Here is a 23945-nt window from a genome sequence, read left to right as displayed (position 1 = left end):
CTCAAATCGATTTCAAATTGGTTATTAGACAAGTTGTGGTTATAATTAATAACTCATGTCTTACCTTATCTTTATTTCCAGACCCCTTTTCAACCCAAATCATTAAATAATCCGGCCCAACAACTCTAATCCTTTAATTCCCCAAAAACAAACCTTAACCATTTCATCCAGCAAACACTAGCAGAATCCTTAAACCAAAATGGACCTCAAAACCCTTCAACAATTCCAGCTTTTTCTTGTGCAGCCCGTGTCCGCCCTATTCGGGTAATGAAATTTAACATAGAAAATCTATCTTATATGTGCAATATTAATTTAGATTTTTTAGTTACGTAGTCTACTAATTTAATTCAAAAGTTATATGCTGCATTGAGGTTAGTATACCTCTAAATACAAAATAAATGCAAAGTTATAATATTTCAACACGTAAAAGCAGAGATAAAAAAAAGTCATTGGATGATTGTAAACCAAAAAAATAAAATCTGAAGTGAATGTTTGAGGACATACAGTTAAGCAGAAGAAGCTACCCAAATTCTATTAATCTTGAGAGTTGAAAAATTACTTCCTACAGAGTCACAGTGTATGAGCCGGGAAAAACTTCACTGCTTTGGACGATGTTATTGGTAAGAAAACCATGAAAGCATCAGAACGATGAGGTTCGATAGAAAAACGTGAAATTAGAAAAAGGAAAGAGTTTGTACAACTCTGGAATTAATTTTGGTTAACCATTCGATAGGACTCTAACTTGCCTTTATTGTCTTTTTTCTTTTAAATTATAATTATATTTAAAAGGTACTGTTAATTACTTAATTACTATAATAACTTAAGAAAGTTACAATTTTTTTTTTTTTTTTTTTACTTAGAAATTACCTGATGGTGTTGAAAAAAGAATACACCGACAGTGCACCAAACTTAAACTCATAAACTATATACCTTGATTAATTCTTCTTTAAGTTCATTTCTTCTATACATAATTTTTGACGGAAATAAGTTTTATCTTTACTTATATTTTATTAATACAAAAGCAAAGTTAGAGAAAGGCATTTCACTAATCTAATTCATTTGTTTGAAAAATAAAAGTGCTTAAAATTTTTGAACTTTAAAAAAATTATAATATTTCATCACTATAAAAAAAAATTATAAGTTTTAATGAGGTATTCGTGCAAACCAATTCACTAGTACTAAAATAGTCTGAAAAAGTTAACATTCATTTCACACTGCATGATCTGCCAGGTGAACTTTGTAATTCATTCGACTCGTTTTGTTAATTAAGGCTCCTTGAGAGTTAAGAATAAAGATCTCATATCAAATTCAAAAAACAATAATTCTCGAATATATATTAAATATTTTAGGTTAGACCTTCTGTCTCTGTGCATATTAAGAAAAGAATTTCCAAGTTGTACTATTTATTTTTATAATAATTCCAGAAAAATGACGGGTCATTGTTATTATTACTCTTTTCGTCCCAAAAAGATTGTCCTCTTTTGACTTGATACAAAGTTTAAAAAATAAAGGAAGACTTTTGAAATATTTGGTCCAAAACAAGCCTTAGATACTTGTTTGGCTGTAAATCATCTCATAAAGTTAAATTGTTTCTACATATAGAAAGGGGATAATCTTTTTGGGACAGACTAAAAAAGAAGAGAGGACAATTTTTTTGGGACAGACGGAGTATCATTATTATTATTATTATTATTATTTTTTGGTAGATTATAAAATCGAGTGCTTATAGATTTATAAAATATTGTATACTCTTGAAAAGTTACGACTGGGAAGACTAATAGCCTGTTTGGCCAAATTTCTAAAATTAGCTTATTTTAAAAAATACTTTTTTCTAAAAGTACTTTTCAAAAAAGCACTTTTAGCGAAAAGCAGTTTGTGTTTGGCCAATTAATTAAAAAAGTACTTTTGAGCAGCAATTAGTGTTTGGCCAAGCTTTTAAAAAGTGCTTCTATTTGTATTTTTCTCAAAAGTACTTTTCAAAAAAGTGCTTTTGAGCAAAACTATTTTTTAACCGAAAAGCTCTTTCGCTTACTCCTCGGAAGACTTATTTTTTCCAAAAGCTTGACATCTCTTATTTCTTTTTAAATAAGCATTTATTGAAAAAAAATAACTTTGGGGGAAAAAATGTTTCAACAAACAAAGCTATAATATTGATACGATATTTAAAGACAAACACTCTTTTTAATTTTTTTTTCAATCTATTAAGGTGGTCTCCGAACAAAACTTACATGCGCCTCGACTAACCGTTGGATATCTGCTACTTTCATGATATGGTTGGAGGCAGTAGGGATGGCAACGGTGCGGGGCGGGTGCGGGGCGGTGCGGGTTTGTCCTTTCACGGTGCGGAGCGGGTTAAAGCAATATTTTGAGAATCCTGTGCGGGGCGGGGCGGGTTGTGGGTTACATGTTTTAAGACCGATTTCCTTGGAACTATGATGGCCTATGGATATTTTAAACGCAAGTTTTCCATGCTCCTTGAAAATAAAAAGTTCCCTCTTCTTTGTTTTTCAATACATGTAAGTAATCTTGTTGAATTAAGTTTTTCTATTTTTTCATTTTGAAAAATGGGAAAAAAGAAAAAAGAATGAAACAGAGCTTTTAGTCCTCTGTTTGGAAATTAGCTCTCTGTAAGTTAGTCAAGTAACTACTAAACATGAGTCAAATTTAATACTGTAGCTATCAAAATTAATCTGTCTTGGTTAGCTGTTGAATGAAAAATAATTCATTTTTTGGATATTTCGTCTCTAAATGGATCAAGCTTTAGTCCTCTGTTTTATATATGCAATAGGCTACTGAATGTTCATAACAAAGAGTGAAAACCTACGGGGCGATGGGGGGGGGGGGGGGTGGACGCGGGTATGTTGCGGTGCGGGTTAATGCGGGTGAAAATGCAATGCGGGGCGGGTGCAGGGCGGTTTGAAATTTTGCGGGTTGAGACAGAACCCACACCGCACCCGCCCCGCCCCATTGCCACCTCTAGTTGGAGCCAAAAATGCAGCTGAGGTGAAGAAAAGTTCAAATCTTCAAAGCCAGCTTGTGAAATTGGGGGATTTTGAAAAGAAAGTTTACAAAATGAATGGAAATTAAAAACTGAACAATATTAATTTGGATGGTTTCGTTTTACGTGGCACACTTTCTTTTTTAGTAATGTTATATTTTAATATCTAGAAGCAATTTAATTTTAAACTTCTTATTTATTTCTACTAATCAATATTCTTGTCAATTGGTGTACATATAAAACTGAAAGGGTATATAGTAATAGAACAGTTGATCCTTTGCAAATTAACTGATCCTATATATGTAGCACGAGTCTTTGACAAAAGGTGAAAATATTGATCTTACTGAACAACTTATTTCAACAAAGAAATTAAAGCTACAATTGATTGAATATGCTTTGGCAAATCAACCTAGAGGCCGTATTTCATGGCTGACATGTACACAAACAGCATAAAAAAGTAGATGCTGCTGAGGGCAGAGACTACAATGGCAAGAGTAGTAGTGGAATGTGCCAAAGTAGCATATGTACCAGCTACAAATGCAAGCATAACTGCTGCCAAAGCAATAAACAGCCAAAAAGTTGAGAGTCGGTATAACAACGTGATAGCAGCGAGATTCTTGGCAAATGCATCGATTGCTGCCATGGCGATGTAGCTGAATACAGCACCAGAAGAGCATACAAAGGAAATGGCATTTGTAACAACGAATGCTTTGAAAACCACTTTTCTTATTAGAAGTGCCATCCCTTGATTGGGACCTAGATTGTTATCGAAGCCTCCCGGCAATGTCAAACCAGCTGTGAAGGTGACTGCAGCTATTAGTGTGGCCACAACTAGATGAGTCTGAGCTACCTTCATATAATTATCGATCCTTCCTTTATAATTCTCCCACCTCGTCTCCGTTTCATTTTCTGTCGTTGGCATTCGCTTTTCCTCCCGTTTTATCTCAAAGTCACGTCCTCCGAATTGACCAAATCTTAACAAATTCTTCAGCAGTGAGCCCTAAGTTTTCACAGTTGAGTTTATACACAAAGTTGAAGAACAGAGAATTTGTTTAGCTGAAAAAAATTGGTTGAAGGAAATAATAAATTCTGGTACAGTAAGATAGGTTAAGAAGTCATTGTCCGTGATGCAGCTTGTATATGCTTTCAATGTTTAGAACCACAACTCCATACATCTTTTTTTGGACATAAATGCCAAAAACATCAGTTCTGTAAAAGGCATAGCTATAGTAAAAAGGGAAAAGGGTCAAAAAACACCCTCTGAACTCTTCGAAATAGGTTAACTTTACCCTCCAATACGTTTTTGGCATAAAAATGCTCTCGCCGCTAGTGAATTAACTCAAAGATGCCCTCCAACTGGCCAAGTAGCTCAAAAATACCCTTCGTACTAACGGTTGCTCCAAAACAAGGCGAAAATGGTCAATTTTACAGCTAGCTTTAAATATTTGCATTTAATTTATTAAATTTCAGCTACCTTCTTAAGTTGTTTTATTTCAAAAAGAAAAAAAGGAAAAATTATTAGGCAAGAGTCAACACATGTATTACCAACACCAAAAACATAAATGGAATGAAATCTAGTCATGCTACGAATAAAGGGGAGCCTAAGTATTCCTCTTTGTCTCACTTTATGTGGCATCATTCAGATTTTAAAAGTCAAACTTCTTAATTTTGACTATGAATTCGGACATAGAAGCTTTAACTTTTTTTGAAATCAAATTTATATATTTGGAAACTATGTGAAGAATACTACTATAAATCACATGAATAGTGAACAACTTCAAATATTTAAAAGGCATATGAAAAAATTCTGGTAAAAAGAAACTCGTTTTCAAAAGGTGCCACATAAATTAGGACGGAGGGAGTAGGAAGTTTTGGTGCATACCTTATTTTCTGGCCAACCTGTGATAGCCGAAGACACAGCTAAATCCAATGGAGTCTGGTTTTCTTTGTTAAATTCCATCTTCTTTGCTCTGGGATGGTTTATTAATTCTCGTATATAGTATCCAGAAGCAGCAAGCAAATGGAGAGGAGTATTGCCATCCTCATCAGTGGCATCAATTAGATTACTATAGCCTGGAGAATTCAAAAGGAATTTAACTACCCTTTTATTATTGTTCAATATGGCAACATGAAGAGCATTTCTGCCGCTGCTGTTAAGCATTTCCCAACAATCTGGGCAGTGCTTTATTATCTCTTTCATCATGAGTACACAACCTAATTCATGGGCTGCAATGTGAAATATGGTCGTCCAGTCATCCTCACTGCCGGCTGGACAGTAGCCTAAGGATGTCTTCCAACTTAGCATATCAGAAACTATTTCTTTCAGTCCTTGTTTAACAGCATAGTGAAGTGAATTCCAACCCCATTTGTCAGCTTCCTCGCATAATGATCTATTCCATTGCCATAGTAATTTCGCGCACTCTGTATGTATTAAACAACCACGATTTAAGGACAAATATTCAAATTAACTGATCGCAGATATCTGAGTGAATAGGCTAAAACCTCCCTAAATTATCATCATTTTGTGAGTTTCATAACTATTGGATGTTCATGTTTACCCCTGGACTATGACTCCCTATAGATTTAAAACCACCCGGGTGAATATATGTGGCAAAATGTTTGGAACAACTTGTTAAGAGGCGTGTGGGAGATGACAAATGTCTTAGAAATGAGTGCACTTGGCACAATGAGTTCACGGTAGTTCAGGGGGTTCTGCACGTACCCAATAGTTTAGATATAAAACTCGCAAGACGGTGATGATTTTGTTGGAAATCTTACGGAAAATATTCGATCACGAACATTGTTAACAATCTCATAGCTTGACACGTGTCAATTAAGAACAAGGGCAATTTTGTCCTAATGAAGGATATTTCACAGTTGGGTACGAACAAGGATAAGTAAGTGATATCAGTCCTTTCATTTACCTCTGACACGTGTTGACTTTTTTTTTTCCTCCTGAGAGACACTCGTCTTCAACAAGCTCTTCTATGACTAACAGGTCACGTTTTGATAAAACCGACTTCACGAATCTAACAAAGATTAAATAATATAAAACCCAACCCAAAAAACTGTTAGAAGAAGAAAGTTTATTTCTTAGTATCACTCCTCCCACAAGAAAGGACTTTTCAATATTTATAATCGTCAAAACTGATCTCATAAGAATGGATGAATAGTCTAGCTCCAATGATAAAAGGATTTAATAAAATTAAAAAGATTGATATCTCATAATGAAGCAAAGGCCAAGAGAAAGAATAAATAGTCAACCAAATTGGATAACAATCATTGTAACCTTCCAATAAAAGACATTTAAGTCCATTGAATTCAAGGATTTAAGCTAATTCAAATGTGGAACCAATTGTCTGTTTTGGTAATAGTAGCAGACGTTAGAAAAGCTCTAGGATGATTATTATAAACTTTAATTTCAAGAACCATTAACCAAATCTTAGTGGAGGATATATTATATTTGATAATATAAGAAAAGAAAGCAAAAGTCTAAGTACGGAAAACTAAAAGACTAACATCAGTGGGACCGACAAACAAAACTCAAATGAAAAAGAAAGAAACGCTAGGAGCCAGGTTTCGATCCCTCCTCTCGTAGAACGATGCTTTGCTACCCTCATCCTCACTATTGAACCATCTGCTATATTTGTTAGTGGGTTCGCACGTCATTATATTGAAATATATCTACTGGATTGTTTAGTACTAATAGAAGGTATACGCAAAAGCTACTGGGTTCATCCGAACCCCCACGTTGCATTGTAGCTCCATTCCTGTGTGCCACATCAACATTTGTGTTTATATTTTGTTCAACTTTATACAAGTTGAGCTCTCTATAGTGGTTGATATCAACTCCATAGGTGCTTGTGTTCATCCATATTGAGACACACTCAAATGAAAAAAGAAAGATCCCTCCTCTCGTAGAACGATGCTAGCCTCATCCTCACTAGAACCATCTGCTATGTGTTGTATATTGAAAATATCTTAGAAGAGTTGGCACGTTGCATTGTCAACTCACTATTGAACCATCTGCTTTATACGAGTTGAAGTTTGAAATAAAGTTTGAGGGCCTGTTTGTGCATATGCCTTTTTTTAATAATTTAGTTTATGGATGTTTTAACCTATTCACTCCAGATATATATTAGTATCAAACTATTACATGCAGCAAGTAAGATCAATAAGAAAAGTTACCTTCTCGTCTATGAATTATTGCTGCATGCAAAGCTGTTCGATGACATGGACCAGCATAAGTTGGTGTCTTGCAGGATTCCAAGATTTCAACCAAAGCATCATAAAAACCAGACTCCGCAGCAAGATAAAGTGGTGTCTCCCCAGCTTTGTTTGCTGGAAATTCACACTCAGGATCTTCTTTCACCAAGACCCTAACCACATCTCTACATGTTGCTTCCTCACGGCCTTGTGCAAAGTTGTATCACCATTGTCATCTGTCATCCTCATAAGGGTTTCCTTCGCCTCTCCTATGGCGCCAGATAGTAACAAGCGAACTACTTCTGTGCGCCCTTCCTTTGCTGCCACGTGAAGTGCGGTTTCATTTTTCTTGTTCTGACGACATAGTAATGCTGGGGAAACAGTAAGAACTTCTCGGGCCAAATCAAAGTGACCATAGAGTGCTGCAAGATGCAGAATGGTGTTGCCTTGTGGAGTAACTTGGCAGCCAACTTCAACATCTGTTTTCATCAGCTGGACATTGCCTTCCACAGCTGCTTTGTACAACGTTGGATCCATCCCTTTTGATTTAGTGGTTGTAGTATTAAGGGAAGTCTCCCAATTATATAAGATCTTGTGACCAAGAGCATGTTTGGTCAAGCTGTCAAAAACTGCTTATTCTGATAAGTATTTTTGTCAAAACAACTTTTTAGAAAAGTACTTTTGAAGAGAACTAATTTTTGTTTGGCTAATTCGTTTGATGATTGCTTTTTTCAGTATTTGATAAGCATATTGTGTTTGGCCAATCATTTTTAAAAGTGCTTTTGAGTATCAAATTATTAAAAAAAGACAAGTATCAAGGCACATTTTTCAAGAAGATTATTTAAATAGAGAAATTGTTTTGAATATTTATTATGAAAGATTTTAAAGCTACGAGAAAAGATATTATTTTATAGCGTTGGCATTGTTACTCCAAAGAGGAAAAAGAGTGATAGAAGAAAGAGACCATAAGGAAAAGGAAGAATAAACTCGTATTTATAGTTGACGAACTATCAAAGAGGGTCTATCGGAAACAACCTCTCTATCCCACAAGAAGGAGGTAAGGTCCGCGTACATTTTACTCTCCTCATACTCCCCTTGTGGCTGAGTGTGTTGTTGTTGGACTACTCCAACGAGCAAGAGGGGAAAAAGAGAAAAAGAAAAAAGTTGGGGGGGGGGGGGGGGCGCTCACAATAGAAACCAAAAAGAAAAAAGAAGAAAGGAAATTATATACTATTTACTTCATATGCTGTGGCAAAAAGTAGATATTTGTAGCTTCTTCCTAACGGTAGAAAAAATGTTTCTGGTGCTATTCAAAAGCACTTCTTTTTGTTGATCAAATTGTTGGGTTTTTGGGCCTTTTCCCTTCCTATGTGGATTAATAAAACATCTTTTGGACCTAGCCCACTTTGCTCTAAAGCCCACTATATATATGACCAACTTAGGTCTTATTTTCAAAACACAAGAGTGAATTCATAGCAGTCATATAGAGAGAAAACTTGAGAGAGAAAAGCTGATTTTGCACAAGGAAAATCAGCTACAGCAGTCTGCTTCAAATTGTGTTTTCCAATTCGTTAACCGTTGGATCATGCTGAAATTTAAACTGGGGTTCTCAACATTTGGTTCTTGGATTTCAATGGTCGAGATTGGATTTTGTGTTTGTAGCTTCAGTTTTCGAGCACGAATAGTAGCTAGTTTTTAGGGGTGATTTCTCTCCTTTCTTCACTAGTTTTGGTGTTATCTTTTATGTATTGTTGCTCCGTATTTGGCGTTGATGTTCGACATTTGGAGAACATTATTATCACTCTTGTTGATTATAGTGGAGCTTTTGTGTGCCGGAGGTCCCGTGGCTGTTTTCTCTTCACATTGAAGGGGTTTTACCACGTAAATTTGGTGTCTCTTGCATTCGATTTATTTTTGCTTGCTTTACTATTTTATTGTTGGTATAGTTGTTGCCCGGATTTCCATTTGTGCTAGTGTTTATTTCCTTGGTTCAAATAGTGTGGGAAGTTTTGACTTGGGTATTTCTTCCACTGTTACCTTGTCGTGCATTTTGGTTATTGCTTGTTTCTTCCCAACAAAGTGGCATCAGAGCTTGTGGTTATATTTGATTGTGTTGATTGTCTATTTGAATGGTGGAGGTGAATATGAGCAAGATAGTTTGTTTAAATGGCAATAATTACCATATTTGGAGAAGCAAGATGAAAGATCTTCTATTTGTCAAGAAAATGCATTTACCTATGTTTGCTTCTAAGAAACCCGAGTCTATGAATGATGAGGATTGAGAATTTGAGCACTTACAGGTTTGTGGCTATATTATGTAATGGGTTGAAGATAATATTCAAAATCATATTGTGAATGAGACAAATGCTAAAAGTTTGTGGGAAAAGCTCGAGACACTTTATGCTTCGAAGACTGGCACTAACAAGTTGTTTCTGCTGAAACAATTGATGAATATTAGATATAAAGATGCAGTCTTATTTCTGATCATATAAATAATTTTCAGGGTGTCCTTGATCAGCTGTTTGGAATGGGTGTCAATTTTGATGAAGAAATACAGGCACTTTGGCTTCTTAATACACCACTTCTTAATACTTTGCCAGGTAATTTTGGAATGTTACGAATGGGCAATGATAGTGAGGTTGAGGTATTTGGCGTTGGCACAGTTTGCTTGAAAAGTAAGAATGGTTCAAGGTTGGTTCTTAACAATGTCAAGCATGCTCCAGATGTTCGTCTGAATTTAATTTATGTAGGAAAGCTTGATGATGAAGGTTATGATAAAACCGTTGGTGGTGGCCAGTGGAAGCTTCTTAGAGGTTCAACGATTGTGGCTCGAGGTAACAACATATCTGACTTGTACTTGTTTCAGGGCTCCATTTGTAGTGACTTAGTAAATTTGGTTAAGTAATGGCATAGAAGGCTGAGTCATATGAGCGAGAAGGGGATTGATAATTTGGCTAATAAAAATTTGCTTTCTGGAGTGAAACAAGCAAAGTTAAAGAGACGTGTTCATTGCTTAGCCAGGAAACAGAAAAGATTTTCTTTTCTGAGTCATTCGCCTTCAAGAAATCTTGATTTGATGGAGTTGGTACATACTGATTTGTGTGGTCCTTTTAAAGTAATTTCTCGTGGTAGTGCACTTTACTTTATGATTTTTATTGATGATCATTCTCGCAAACTCTGGGTATTTTCTTTGAAGTCTAAGGATCAAGTACTTGATGTGTTCAAGACTTACCAGGCCTTGATTGAGAGATAGACAAGGAAGAAACTAAAATGCATCCGTTCAGATGATGGTGGTAAATACATTGGTCCTTTTGATAATTATTGTAGACAACAGGGTATTCGGCATCCGAAAAATCCTCCAAAGACTCCTCAGTTAAATGGTTTAGCAGAGAGGATGAACATAACTCTAATTGACAAGGTTAGATGTTTTCTTTCATATGCTAAGTTTCGCATTCATTTTGGGCAGAAGCACTTAATACTATTACTTATGTTATCAATTTATCTCCTACTGTTGCTTTGGATGGTGATGTCCCTGACATAGTTTGATTTGGTAAGGATGTCTCTTATGCTCATCTGAGAGTCTTCGGGTGTAAGGCCTTTGTGCATGTTCCTAAGGATGAGAGCTCAAAGCTGGAAGTTAAAACTAGGCAGTGAATCTTCATTGGTTATGGTCAAGACGAATTTGGCTATCATTTTTATGATCCAGTTGAGAAGAAACTTATTAAAAGCCATGATGTTGTGTTTTTTGAAGACCAGACAATTGAAGATTTTGACAAAGCTGAGAAGGTTAATACTCAGAGTAGTAAGATCTTAGTTGATGTTGATCCAGCTCCCGTGACTATAACACCTGAAGAAAATCTTCAAAATAGTGAAAATCAAGTTGATAATGAAGATAATGATCATGCTCAGAATGACCAGCATGATGTTATTGATGCTCCAGTGGAAGATGATGTGGCTGGCTAGCAACCAGCTGCTATTGATGCTCCAGAGAGCTCACTCAGAAGATCTACTAGAGAGAAAGTACATTTATCTCGTTATTCTCCCAATGAGTTTGTACTCTTGATTGACGGGGATAACCTGAAAGTTTTGATGAGGACATGGATAGTGAAAATAGAGAAAAGTAGTTTCACCTCTGCAAGATGAGATTAAATCCTTGCATGATAATTACACATTTGATCTGGTTAAGCTTTCTAGAGACTGAATAGCTTTGAAAAACAGGTGGGTTTTCAGGGTGAAACATAAAGATGGTAATCCAGTTCAACGGTACAAGTCTAGATTGGTTATCAAGGGATTTAATCAGAAAAAGGGAGTTGATTTTGATGATATCTTTTCTCCAGTTGTGAAGATGTCATCCATTTGGGTTGTTCTGGGCTTGGCTGCAAGTCTAGATTTAGAGGTTGAACAAATGAATGTTAAAATTGATTTTCTCTATGGTGACTTAGATGAAGAAATTTATATGGGGCAACCAGAAGGTTTTGAAGTCAAGGGTAAAGAGAATTATGTTTGCAAATTGAAGAAGAGCTTGTATGGTTTAAAACAAACTCTCATGCAGTGGTACAAGAAGTTTGGTTCTTTTATGAGTCAACAGGGCTTCAAGAAGACCTTTTCAAATCATTGTGTTTTTGTGCAAAAATTCTTCGATGGTGATTTTATCATTCTATTTCTTCATGTTGATGACATGCTTATTATTGGTCATAATGCTTGCAGAATTCAAAAGTTGAAGCAAGAGTTGAATAAGTCTTTTGTTATGAAAGATTTGGGACTAGCGAGTCAGATTCTTGGCATGCAGATTGTTCATGACAGAAAGGCCAAGAAGTTGTGGTTATCACAAGAAAAGTACATTCAGAAAGTACTTCGCAGGTTCAACATGGATAAAGCTAAGGTTGTCAGTACACCTTTAGCTATGCACTTCAAATTGAGCATGAAGCAGTGTCCTTCTAGTGATGATGAGAAGGAAGGTATGAAGAAAGTTCCTTATGCTTCAGCCGTTGGCAATCTGATGTATGCGATGATTTGTACAAGACCAGATATTTCTCATGTTGTTGGTATTGTTAGCCGTTTTCTTTCTAATCCAGGAAGAGAGCATTGGAATGCTGTGAAGTGGATTATGGGCTATCTTTGTGGCACTTCTGGTCTGAGTTTGTGTTTTGGGACACGGAAGCCTATTCTTTGTGGTTACACTGATTCAGATATGGCCGATGATGTTGATACTTGCAAGTATACTTCGGGGGAGCTGTGTCTTGGCAATCTAGGTTGTAAAATGGTGTTGCTCTATCTACTATAGAAACTGAGCTTATTATTGCTGAAGTTGAAGCTTGTAAAGAGTTGCTCTAGGTGAAGAGATTTATGGAGGAACTTGGCTTTGCTCAAGAGAGGTATGTGCTTTATTGCGACAGTCAAAATGCTATTCATCTTGGCAAGAACTCTACATTTCATGGTAGGTCGAAACATATTGATGTGAGATATCTTTGGATTAGAGATGTGTTAGATTCTAAGCTGCTTGAACTTGAGAAAATTCACACAGATGATAATGGTTCAGATATGTTGACTAAAGCTTTTTCAAGAGGGAAGTTTGGCGAGTGTTGCATGATCGTTGGGATGGCGGTCTCCTCCACATAGTCGGGAGGGGGAAAATTGTTGGATTTTTGGGCTTTTTCCCTTCCTATGTGGATTAATAAAACACCTTTTGGACCTAGCCCACTTTGCCCTAAATCCCATTATATATATGACCAACTTAGGTCTTATTTTCAGAACACAAGGGTGAATTCATAACAGCCATATAGAGAGAAAACTTGAGAGAGAAAAGCTGATTTTGCACGAGGAAAATCAGCTACAGTAGTCCGCTTCAAGTTGCGTTTTCTGATTCGTTAACCGTTGGATTGTGCTGAAATTTGAACTAAGGATTCTCAACATCTGATTCTTGGATTTCAACGGTAGAGGTTGAATTTTGTGGTCTGTAGCTTCAGTTTTCGAGCACGAACAATAGCTCATTTTTAGGTAAGGTTTTTGCTGCTATTCAAAAGTACGAACAATGGCTTATTTTAGGTTGAAAATGAACTGAGGATTCTCAACATCTGGTTCTTGGATTTCAACGGTAAAGGTTGAATTTTGTGGTCTGTAGTTTCAGTTTTCGAGCACGAACAATAGCTCATTTTTAGGTAAGGTTTCTGGTGCTATTCAAAAGCAATTTTTTTTGGTCGATCAAACACCTCAAATTTCAAAATAAGGTTTTTTTTTCCTAGCCTTAAAAAAAGTAACTTTAGCCTTGAAACGTGGAAACATACCATGAATCACTTGCTAATAGTTTCTATATAGGAAAAGACTAATCTTGACGAATCTTTGAAGAGTCTTTGTTTCACATACTGTGGCCAGCTGATATTTACTTATTTAAAAGTTGTCAACCTCAAGGTTTTAGTTACATTGGCTTTGAGAGTGTCGTCGTCAACCCCAAACGCGGGGTTAGAATATTTTGCAAGGGTGAAAAGATCTAGAAGATCTCTTTTCTTACTATATATTTAATTAAAAAGATTAAAAATGAAAAAGAAAAATTGAACGTAACCAAACTGAAGGAATATGATATTTGACTTTTGTTTCAATTAGACAGTAAAAAATTAAAAAGCAGACGAGGAACGGTGGTTTTCTTGATAAACTTTTGAAAAATCAAGAATATATACCCCTACTAAGAATATTGTTAAAGTCATTAGTGTAAATGATGATCAGTTAATTCACCCCCTCTTGACAGAATCAACTCATCTTTTTTTGCAAAGGAATTTAATACTAACCAACCCAAAACAAAAGTTCAAGTGTGAGCAGTGGAAAACATAACAACAACAACATACCCAGGGTGATCTCATTGGTCGGGTCTTGATAGAGAGGTTGTTCCAGTAGCAGAGCTAGGAATTTTGTCAAGGGTGTTCGAATTCATATAATCTATATATTAAGGGTGTTCAATATGTAATATATGTCTGTAATACGTAATAATTTACATGTCTACACGATATGTTTTTTTGGCAAAGGGTGTTCGGTTGAACACCCTTGCTGGGCTGTGATTCCGCCACTGGATTGTTCCCAACAGACCCTCGAATCAAGTAAAACATTTCAAAATAGTTAAAAAAAAAAAAAAAAAAAAACGAAAATGAAAGCAGTAAACAACAACAACGAGAAAATACGATATAAAAAGCAGTACATTCTTTGACCAAACCCTGAACTAATGTTTCACAACAAGTCAGCAAATTCCAAGTGTTTCAAAAAGGCTCTCCAGGATCTTCGAATCTCACTGTAGGCTAAGCAGCACATATCAGTGTCACCATACAGAGTATTTTTCACTAAAGCACACCCCCATTTTGGTTAAATTATTCGCTTAAGTGGACAAGTGAGAACATTGCACGTATATCAGAACTATACTCCAGGAAAATAATACTTAACCCAAAAGACAATCAACACAGGCTTTACATTCACACAGGTAGGCGGCAACAATTCTTTCTTTGAGGCACTATTACAAACATTTGTGGGCAGGAAGGAATTCTAGTCAATGTAAACAATTTCGGGAGTGTAAACTCTCCTCTATTTCCAAATTTTAGTACACAGATTGAGTCTCAAATCCTTACCCAGTTGCAGGTTTTGTTTCCCAAAAATTTTACAACATACCCAGTGTAATCCCACAAAGTGGGATCTGGGAGGGTAGAGTTTAAGCAGAGTAGCAGTCCGTACCCCTACCTTGGAGGTTGTTTTTGATAGACGCTCGGCTCACGGAAAAAACAATTCAAAGCAGTTCGGAAAAGGTAATAACAGGAATGAAGAAGTCATGGCAAAATACGATAGAAAGCGTGACAACATCATGAACAGTAACTACAACAAAATAGAAAGATAATCGAATTACAGCATATAGTAACAGAAATTGAAGTTCCCAAAATTTTTAACTCAAACAAAGATGATCAAAGATAGTGTTCTCAAGTTCAGCCAAAGAGACAGAAAATAAATAAGAAATTAAAATTATATGATTCACCCTCTAATTTTACAGAGAAAAGATTGGAGTTTGTACCTGCAATTCTGCAATTTGAAGTTCAAATGAGAGAAAAAGAAACTGCGCTATGCACACTTCTATGTGTAATAAATTGGGTTCAAATCACAGAAAGCAAATGATTTAAATACTTGAGTTGTTTAAACCTCTGTTACGCGCACATCATGCAAAAATATATTTACTGGTAATTGATATTCTGATTTTCTACTTAAAAGTTTTACTTATATCCATAATTCATTTTCATTTATCAAAACCTTATTAGGACTTAGGTTTGCTACGCGGGATAAGGTGGGATATTCAGAATTAAGTCTATGATTAAATTTATGCTGTATTTGATTGACGGTTTAAATTTATCTTGGTTGACGGTATAAAATTATCCCAGATTAAATTTATACCATCAACCAAACACGGTATACATTTAATCCCATACTTAATTTTGCATATCTCATCTTACCCCATCAAACTTGAAATTATTTTATCCCACCTCCCAGGTCACGTTAATATATTTTGCAACATCAAAATATGATGTGTGGAGCTTTGTGAACGTGTTTTTGGGTGTGAATTGCATCGGTGTTTAGATAATTCAAAGGGATGCATAAGGTGTACAAACAAAAGTTTCTTTGCGCTATGTTGTTACCCAGAAGTTCAACCTGTTATGAAAAAGAGCATAATACATTAACAGACCTTCAAATTTGACCTCAGATAGCCTTCAATTATGGGTGTATACGAGCCAATATGGAATATTAAATAGCACATCTTGGTTAAAATAGAGGAGCATATACTCTTAATGAAAGTATCTCTTTTGAAACAATTTTAAAGAGTTGTATGACACTCTCAGCCTAGTTTGCAGAAGAAGTAGAGAAAATAAAATGGACATCTATTACATTACTTTACGAAAATTGCAACTCCACACTCTAGCATAATCAAATTCAACACTGAAAATAAAATCAAAAAGAGGAAACAAATCAGTTAGAATAACTTTTCTGACTTGATAGACTACTTATTAGAAGAACTATGAAACTTAAAACAACATTTCTTTAAAAGAAGAACCATCAAACTTAACACACCAACTCATATAGCGACTCGTAAAAGATCCATACATTCTGATGATGTTAAGATGATTAAACATCAGGCTGTAGACCAAGTCCTTTCCGCATATTCCCAACAAATAAATCCCCGGATTTTATCATGCCTGGACGCGTCCAGCAATAGAGAAATACGGAAAAGAGCCACTGCTTTTTTTCTCCCTAAAGAAACTATGGCAAATGCCTTAGTTCCTGGCTTATACATAGCTAATTTCTGATCTTTTGCTCCCTTTATTAACAAGCGATGTCTTTGCAGCTATTTTTGCTTGACCTTGAGCCAAATATCCTTCTTTAAGTTCCTGTATTTCACCATCGCAAAGTTAAGAACAAATCCGATGCAATAACAACATTATGAGGTTGAGAAAAGATTCATTTACTTACCGAAATATCAGTGGTATCCCCAATTCCAAAAATATTTTTATGTCCCTTGACCCTTAAATTTGAATCAACAATTAGCCTTCCTTGACTTTCCAAACTATCCTTCAAAATAGTATTTTTTTAGCCATGACGAACCAATTGATTTTCCGATGCAAATAAAATGGCAATCAGCAACTATGGTTTCTCCGCCCGATGTTTGATAAATGCCATCTGATGCAGAGTTTTTTTTTTTTTTTTTTTTTTTTTTTTTTAATGCTAAAAAGACATAATATTATAATATGATTTGGTCAAGTGACCTACACGTTGAAAAACCAATAAAGAAGCATAAACTCTATTGGGGGATTAATCTCCCCCTAAACAATACTCTTTAATGACTACATTAAATCGTGGATGCTATTGTGTTTGATGCAGAGTTCAAATCAACAGCTTGTCCCAAAATGACTTCAACTTTGTTAGAAGTAAGCCAATTCCTAGTCTTTCTGCTGGCGCTTTCTCCGATAAATTTCAACAATCTTGATCCCCTGTGCGCTAGAGTTACTTTCTTATCAGGAAAATCAACAGCAATTTCAGCAGCTAGCTCCACACCTGTTGGCCCTCCTCCCACTATTAATATGGAGTTTGCAGATTTTATCTTTTCATACTCTGTGAACCAAGAAAAAGCAGACTTAAGCAACAATAAATTTGTATTAGTGAATGTCTATTAATAAAGGCGGAATACATCGGCAGCCCCTTAATTTTGCCAGTATATTTCATTTGGATACTCTAACTATGGCCTGTTCTAATTGACACCTCAACACATGATAAAATGTTCTTATTAGATATTTTTAGCTCAAATTTTGAATTTTTCCTCATGTTCTAAAGCGCTTATTATGTACATAAATTAATCACTTAAAATATATCACATCCGTTAATTATACACATCAACCTCATTAGGACGTAAAACCTTAGGTCTGTTCCAATTGAGGCTAATGTTTATAATTAAAGAAGGTGACTTATTTTATATGGTTAACTTATCTACATAATGGACACTTGATAACATGCACATGCAAAAAGCTTTTCCAAAATTTAAGTTGTAAGTGTCTAATAAGAATACTTTATCATATATTCGGTGCTTAATCGAAAAAGTGAGCGTCTAACTGAAATTTACCGACAAGTATAAGGGTTTGTCGATGTACTACGCTATTAATAAATATTGTGAACCATGCATGTCTTACCTGCTTGGTATTGACTGATTTTCTCTGTTTTAGTCCAAGCAGTATTTTGTGTATGACCAGTGGCAACAAGAAGATATAGTCATAGGGAATTCGATCGCCTTGTTTGCTCAAAATATCGGTGTCTGTGATGTTAACTGCAGCTGATGTAATGATTTTGGCATGAGGAAGGTACTCAGAGTGAGAAATGACTGATCTTTTAGCAAATGAAGATTCAACCATAGACCTTAAGCTTGCCCATGTTATCTCAAAATATTCTTTTGTGTAAAAATTTCATACATAAAACAATAAACAATGCAAATTAGTTTTCATGAAAAATCAAGAAAATAAAGGAGGCAATCGCTAAAGAATGAGAGAAGGGTAGGAGGAGAAATAATTACTCATCAATAAGAAAGACATTGGTCTCGTTTTGGAGAGTCTTTGCAACAAGAGAGCCAGCAACTCCACCTCCGATCACTACCACATTTTTCTTTTCGTCCCCTAAACTCATATTGAATTACAGTAAAAAGTCACAATTTTAAGTAATAAAATCAAGAAAGAGTAGATCCAATTGCACTTAATACTTAACAAAATTCACAATATGCTTTGTTGGGAGAACTGAAGAGGATATAGCCTTTTATATACACAAAATCTGGGTTCTACCATAAAAATTAAGTTTGGGAAACTAGAAATAATGTGGAATCTAGAAGGTAAGAGCCCCGACAAAAAATTCGCTATCTAGAAGAAGAAAATCAAGTAGTAATTGGCTTTCATAGAGATATGCAGGAATATTCCTGGCTTTCCTTTTGGTAGTTGGTACAACGAGGCAGTATTATAAATCTCATATATATATATATAAAAAAGCGGGGACAAAGGTCACACGCGTGGCAACAACACAAATGCAGGGATTGTATTTATGTTTTTTTACAAATTTTTGGATTTTTACCCTAGCCTTTCACAAAGAAAAAAATTAAAGAAACCCCGTCGGCATTCCATACGGAAATGACACCGCTTAAAAATATCAACTGCTTCTTACCATTAGTTATTCTTAATTCACTCTATTCTCCCCGCTCTCTCTGTGTATGTATCGTTTCTTCTCTTCTTTTACAATCTAATGTTCTCTTCCATCACAGTTTGATCAATTTCTTGAATTTCCCTTGCTAATAACATCTACTTTCTACCCTCACTGCCATCTTCATTTACCATGTTACACTTACTTCAGCTTTGGATTTTTACATCAGTTCGTCTTTTATTCCCTCCATCGCTGTTACCAACATTACTGTAGAACTGGATAACAAACTACTTACAAGTTCATTCTGAGAAAAGAAAAAGACCAAAACGACATGCTTCTTTTTGACGCCCATGAAGTGTTCGCAGAAATGCCCTAACAGAGAGACATCCCCCACAGCTTGCGGAAATGACTCGAATTCTAAGTCAGAAAACCAATAATGTTGCAGGTGATGCAGAGCAACAAAAAAAAAAAAAAAAAAAAAAAAAAACACAGAAGAACCTTCCCTCCCTCTCTCTCTCTCTCTCTATGTATGTATTGCTCCTTCTCACATTTTAAAATCTATTGTTCCCTTGCTTCACGTTTATTCAATTTCTTTATGCTTTCCTGCTAATATTTACGTTCTTCTCCCATTGTCATCTTCATTTTTGTGCTACATTTACTTGCGCTTTCGATTTTTATTTCAGTCATCTTTGTTCACTCCATCGCTGTTACCAAGTACCAACGTTACTGCAGAGTTGGATAATAGGTACTTACCAAGTTTTGTTCTGAGTAAAAAACAGACCAACACGACATGCTTATTGTGACTCATATGAAGTGTTCGCAAAAAATGCCCGACAAGATCTGTTGGTACATCCGCAGTGTGGAAGTGGATCCACACAAATTTCACAGTGATCAATATAAATTAATTCAACAATCAATAGGTTATAAACAGAATCTCACTGCTAAGCCGAATCATAAACCCATAAATATATTAGGTAAATTTGTTTATTACAGAAGGCTATTCATTGAAAAACAGAACCTCCTCCTATAATAACTCAATGACTGTTGTTCTTGCAATATGCCAAAAAAATTAAGCTTCAGTTACTATAAATATTGATTATAGTTTAGCGGTATGGAGTTTAGAGTGAATTACATTTTTATCTTTCGGTAAAGTTTTATTTCTTCTGCTTATATAGAACTCATTGTTATATTATATATAAAGGCAGGACATAGCCCCGCATACGTGGCATGCTTCAATGATCAAGATTCCTATTTATTTATTTCCTCCCTTTTTATTTATTTTATTATAACTAATACTCAAAACGTTTCTTTTATTAGTGCTTTCCCCTGAAAGGGTTCTTTCAATTTGTTTTCCCTTAAAATCATCTTTCCTTAACCATTTTACATTAAGAAAAACTAATGGACACCGTACCAAAACCTCTTAAATACTGCTACCCTTTTCATTGTGGCTACTTGTATTCCTTCAAGTTGAGCAAGGGTAAGAGAAGCGGATATTCAGAGAAGGAAGAATTAAAAATCAGTATTCATCGTGACAATATTAATGAACTTACTGACATTAAAATTGAGGATTTACAGGATGGTGATAAGATCAAGATCAATGAGTATCTGTAACATCGGTTTCCGGCGCTGATAATGCCATCAAGTCACCCACGAAGTCGAAATATGGCATTTTCAAGTCCACTGAAAGTCTTCCGGCAATCGAACGCTTCAACATTGGTTCACAAACGGTTGAGTTTTCGGTCTTTTACTTTCTTATTTTTTTCTATTTTATTGTATTTTCTAATGTTCAAGGAATTACAAGGCGGAATTGTATGAAGTCAAGGAAGTAAATAACTAAGACAGTTTGAAGGCAGTAATGTTTGGAGTAGTCAAGGAAGTAAATAACAAAGACAGTTTGAAGGAGTCAAGGAAGTAAATTGTCACGCCCCGAACCGTGGCCTGGGCGAAACACGGCACTCGGTGCCTATGCGCATGTGACCGAGCGAACCACACGCTTATTGAATCATCATGAGGCATAACATGAGCGGAATATAACGTGAATGCATGATGAGCCTTTATAAAACGTAGTAAGTCATAATACTTAATAAAAATACTTGTTTAAACATGAGTGCGGAAATAACATGAATGAGCCAAAATGGCTATACGACTCCGAATGTCTGACATAACATAATCGACTTGTCTAATCTATGAAACCTCTATCATGAGTCCGATTGGAAAACATACTTACTAGGATAAGGCCCCAAAGATACCTTAGATGCATAACTAATCATAAAACAAAAGTTGACTAAATCCGAATGAGATGGGGCTCACCAATAAGCCGATACGAATTTGTCCACGAGCGTATGTGTCATCCTATATATCGCACTGCGCATCGTGAAAACGCAGTCCCCCGGGTAATAGAAAGGGGACGTCAGCACTTTGAATGTCTTTTGGTATGTAAAGCAACTGAATGAAGTAATATGGGACATGAAATAATAATGATAGGAACTGAAACCTGGTCATGAACATGAATACACACACACACACACACACATATATATATATATATAACATGGTAAAAATATCATAAGTAGGGAGAGCAATAACTTATAACCGATCCATGGTCTGGTGCTTGCGTCCCGCCAGCAGAACACTCGGTCCTTGCCGGGGAACATGAGATTTAATAAAATATGAAATGATCCATCATTATGAGAGATCGTCGGGACATGGGTGGAGCGATCCTCATCCTACGGTGGCTACGTAGTTTCGGGCTATCACAAGCCTTCCTCGGTAATTAAAGCAACTCCAAAAACTTGAACATGTAAAATAAGTGGCACTTGTCGCCCATGGTTTTCATGAATATAACTTGCTTGTACATGGATATCATGAATTATAGCTTGCTTGCATGAACTTGTAAAACATGTATAGTATTTTCTTGAAAATAGCATAATATATCATAAACTAGCATGTATGAACCCATGGAATGAGATATATGGGTTTTCATGGATTACGGACAGATTCTTAATAATCATAATGAAATATTAAGAACTCAATGATGGAATTATAACAATTCATACACAATATAATCATGGACATGGACCTAGGGTTATCATGAACATAGTATAGAAACCCTAGTTTTCGTAAAGAATCATAATTTATGGATTATGAGGCGTGGGGAAGAACAATGATGTTCTCACACGTAGATAGTAACTCTACATACCTTAATCTCTCCAAAACTTGAAGAAAAGTTAGAATCTTTGAAGAAGAATTCCAAAAGCTTTGAATTTGGAAACCTTGAGAGGATTTTCACTGATTTTCGTAGCTACTGTTCGTGGCTCAAAGGGTACTGCTCCGGACCTCGAAATCCAATATCCACCGTTCATATTTTAAAATTATGTGTTATGAACACTCCGTTAAATTTTGGGCTTGATCCAACGATTAGATTATCGGGAAACACCAAATTAATATGGCTGGTCGGAATGAAACTCAATAGAAAAATACTAAAGTTTTCTCCAACTTTTTACAACTCTTGATTTTTATAGGGTAACGGGATGGATGGATTTATTCTAGTCTTTATAAATGATAAATCTTGTAGAATACAAAGGTTCTTGATTAAAATATTTACCTTGGAGGAAACCTTAGGAAACTAGATTGCCAAACCAAATTCTTGAAGGTTTCTTGATTTTTCTTGATTGCAAGAATGAGTTTCTTGCAAGATTGAAGTGTCTAGGTTCTTTAGGGATGGAGGTAGAGAGAAGAGAGAAGAGAGAAGAGAATAGTCTCTTAGGGTTTAGAATAGTGTTAGGGACGTTTTTACTTCATACAATAATAAAATAAGGAGTCCCAATTCGAGTAGGAAAAGGCTAAAAACGTAACCCAAAATCTGAAAAATTTTGCTCCAACCAAAGGATAGTAAAACAGGTATAACTCTTAGCACGGACTCGAGCTTCATAAGATACCGTTGGAAAGATATTCCAAAGGGGCTACAACTTTCATGTTTTAAGTTTTCTCAAATTATCAACTAATCAAGGAGTTACGGGTGCCCAAAATAGGCTGGTCAACCACTTTCGTAATCCGTACAAACTTTCAAATTTTTCTCTAAAACTCTAACATTACGAGTCTAACATGAGTTCTAAGATACGAGGTGTTACAATATCTCCCCCTTGGGATCATTCGTCCTCGAATGATGGGTCTTGGTTAGGTATGGGACTGGACATGGCATGAATACATGAACGTGATGAAAATGACATGAAACATAAGAGCTTGACATGATTACATGAAAACATGGTCATGGATCATGAGAACTAAATATGTGATTACATATAAACATGTACATGGGAACATGACACTGAGTAGCACCTACATGAGCTAGAATCATGAAACCATTTTCCTCGATTCATAAATAATGATTAAGAGTTACTACTAACTCTAGGGTTTACGAAAATTATAGCGAGGACTTCCTTCGTAATTCGGACTCTCATGACATTTCTCAAACGCACTCATCGGCCAACTAAAGTATCAACATAAACCTCACAGGGTATCTTAATACGTATGATGTGGCATAATCTTTGTTGATACCCAATTTTGTCCCTCCTTTATTCAAATTTATTTCCTTGGGTTTTTAAATTAATTAAACCTAAATATTTTATTTTCGCTACTATTTTTTATTTTTATCATTATTTTCATTTTCACTATGCCACTATCGACATTACTTTCGTTACTTTATCACAAATTTTAAATGGTTCGTCATCGTTTCATTTCTAAGATTTGTACTCGTTAAATTAATTTTACTTTATTAAATCCTTTACCTTCTACATACTAATTATTATTTATCTTCACATAATACATATATTGTACTAGTTGTTAAATTAGAAGCCCAAGGATAATTAAAATAGAGGAGAAGATCAACCTTTTCGGCCAATTAATGGCCCAAACGGACCAGCCCATTACCTTTTAATACCCTTCAACAACCACAAACCACACCACGCACACCAACCCGGTCCAGCCCATTTCCTTTAACAAAAAACCTAATCCCTTCTCTTTCTCTTCTTCAAAAAAAACGCAGCTCCTCTCTCCT

The 23945-nt window shown here is 35.5% G+C and overlaps 1 protein-coding gene and 1 pseudogene across 1 annotated transcript; both read right to left on the bottom strand.

Moving 5' to 3' along the window:
- Positions 1-3355: 3355 nt before the first annotated feature.
- Positions 3356-7427, bottom strand: LOC132059247 (protein ACCELERATED CELL DEATH 6-like). The gene is made up of 3 exons (XM_059451804.1): positions 7187-7427; positions 4881-5419; positions 3356-3998 (listed from the first exon to the last, which is right to left on the bottom strand). Exons 2-3 carry the CDS (start codon positions 5301-5303, stop codon positions 3408-3410), a joined length of 1014 nt encoding a protein of 337 aa, XP_059307787.1. The 5' UTR covers positions 5304-5419; positions 7187-7427; the 3' UTR covers positions 3356-3407.
- An 8655-nt stretch (positions 7428-16082) lies between these two features.
- On the bottom strand, positions 16083-18388 carry LOC132059246 (uncharacterized; annotated as a pseudogene).
- Between the last annotated feature and the right edge of the window lie 5557 nt (positions 18389-23945).

This window comes from Lycium ferocissimum, chromosome 6, assembly GCF_029784015.1.
Source record: "Lycium ferocissimum isolate CSIRO_LF1 chromosome 6, AGI_CSIRO_Lferr_CH_V1, whole genome shotgun sequence".
Taxonomy (NCBI): Eukaryota; Viridiplantae; Streptophyta; class Magnoliopsida; order Solanales; family Solanaceae; genus Lycium; species Lycium ferocissimum.
This window is presented reverse-complemented; position numbering and strand designations above follow the sequence as displayed.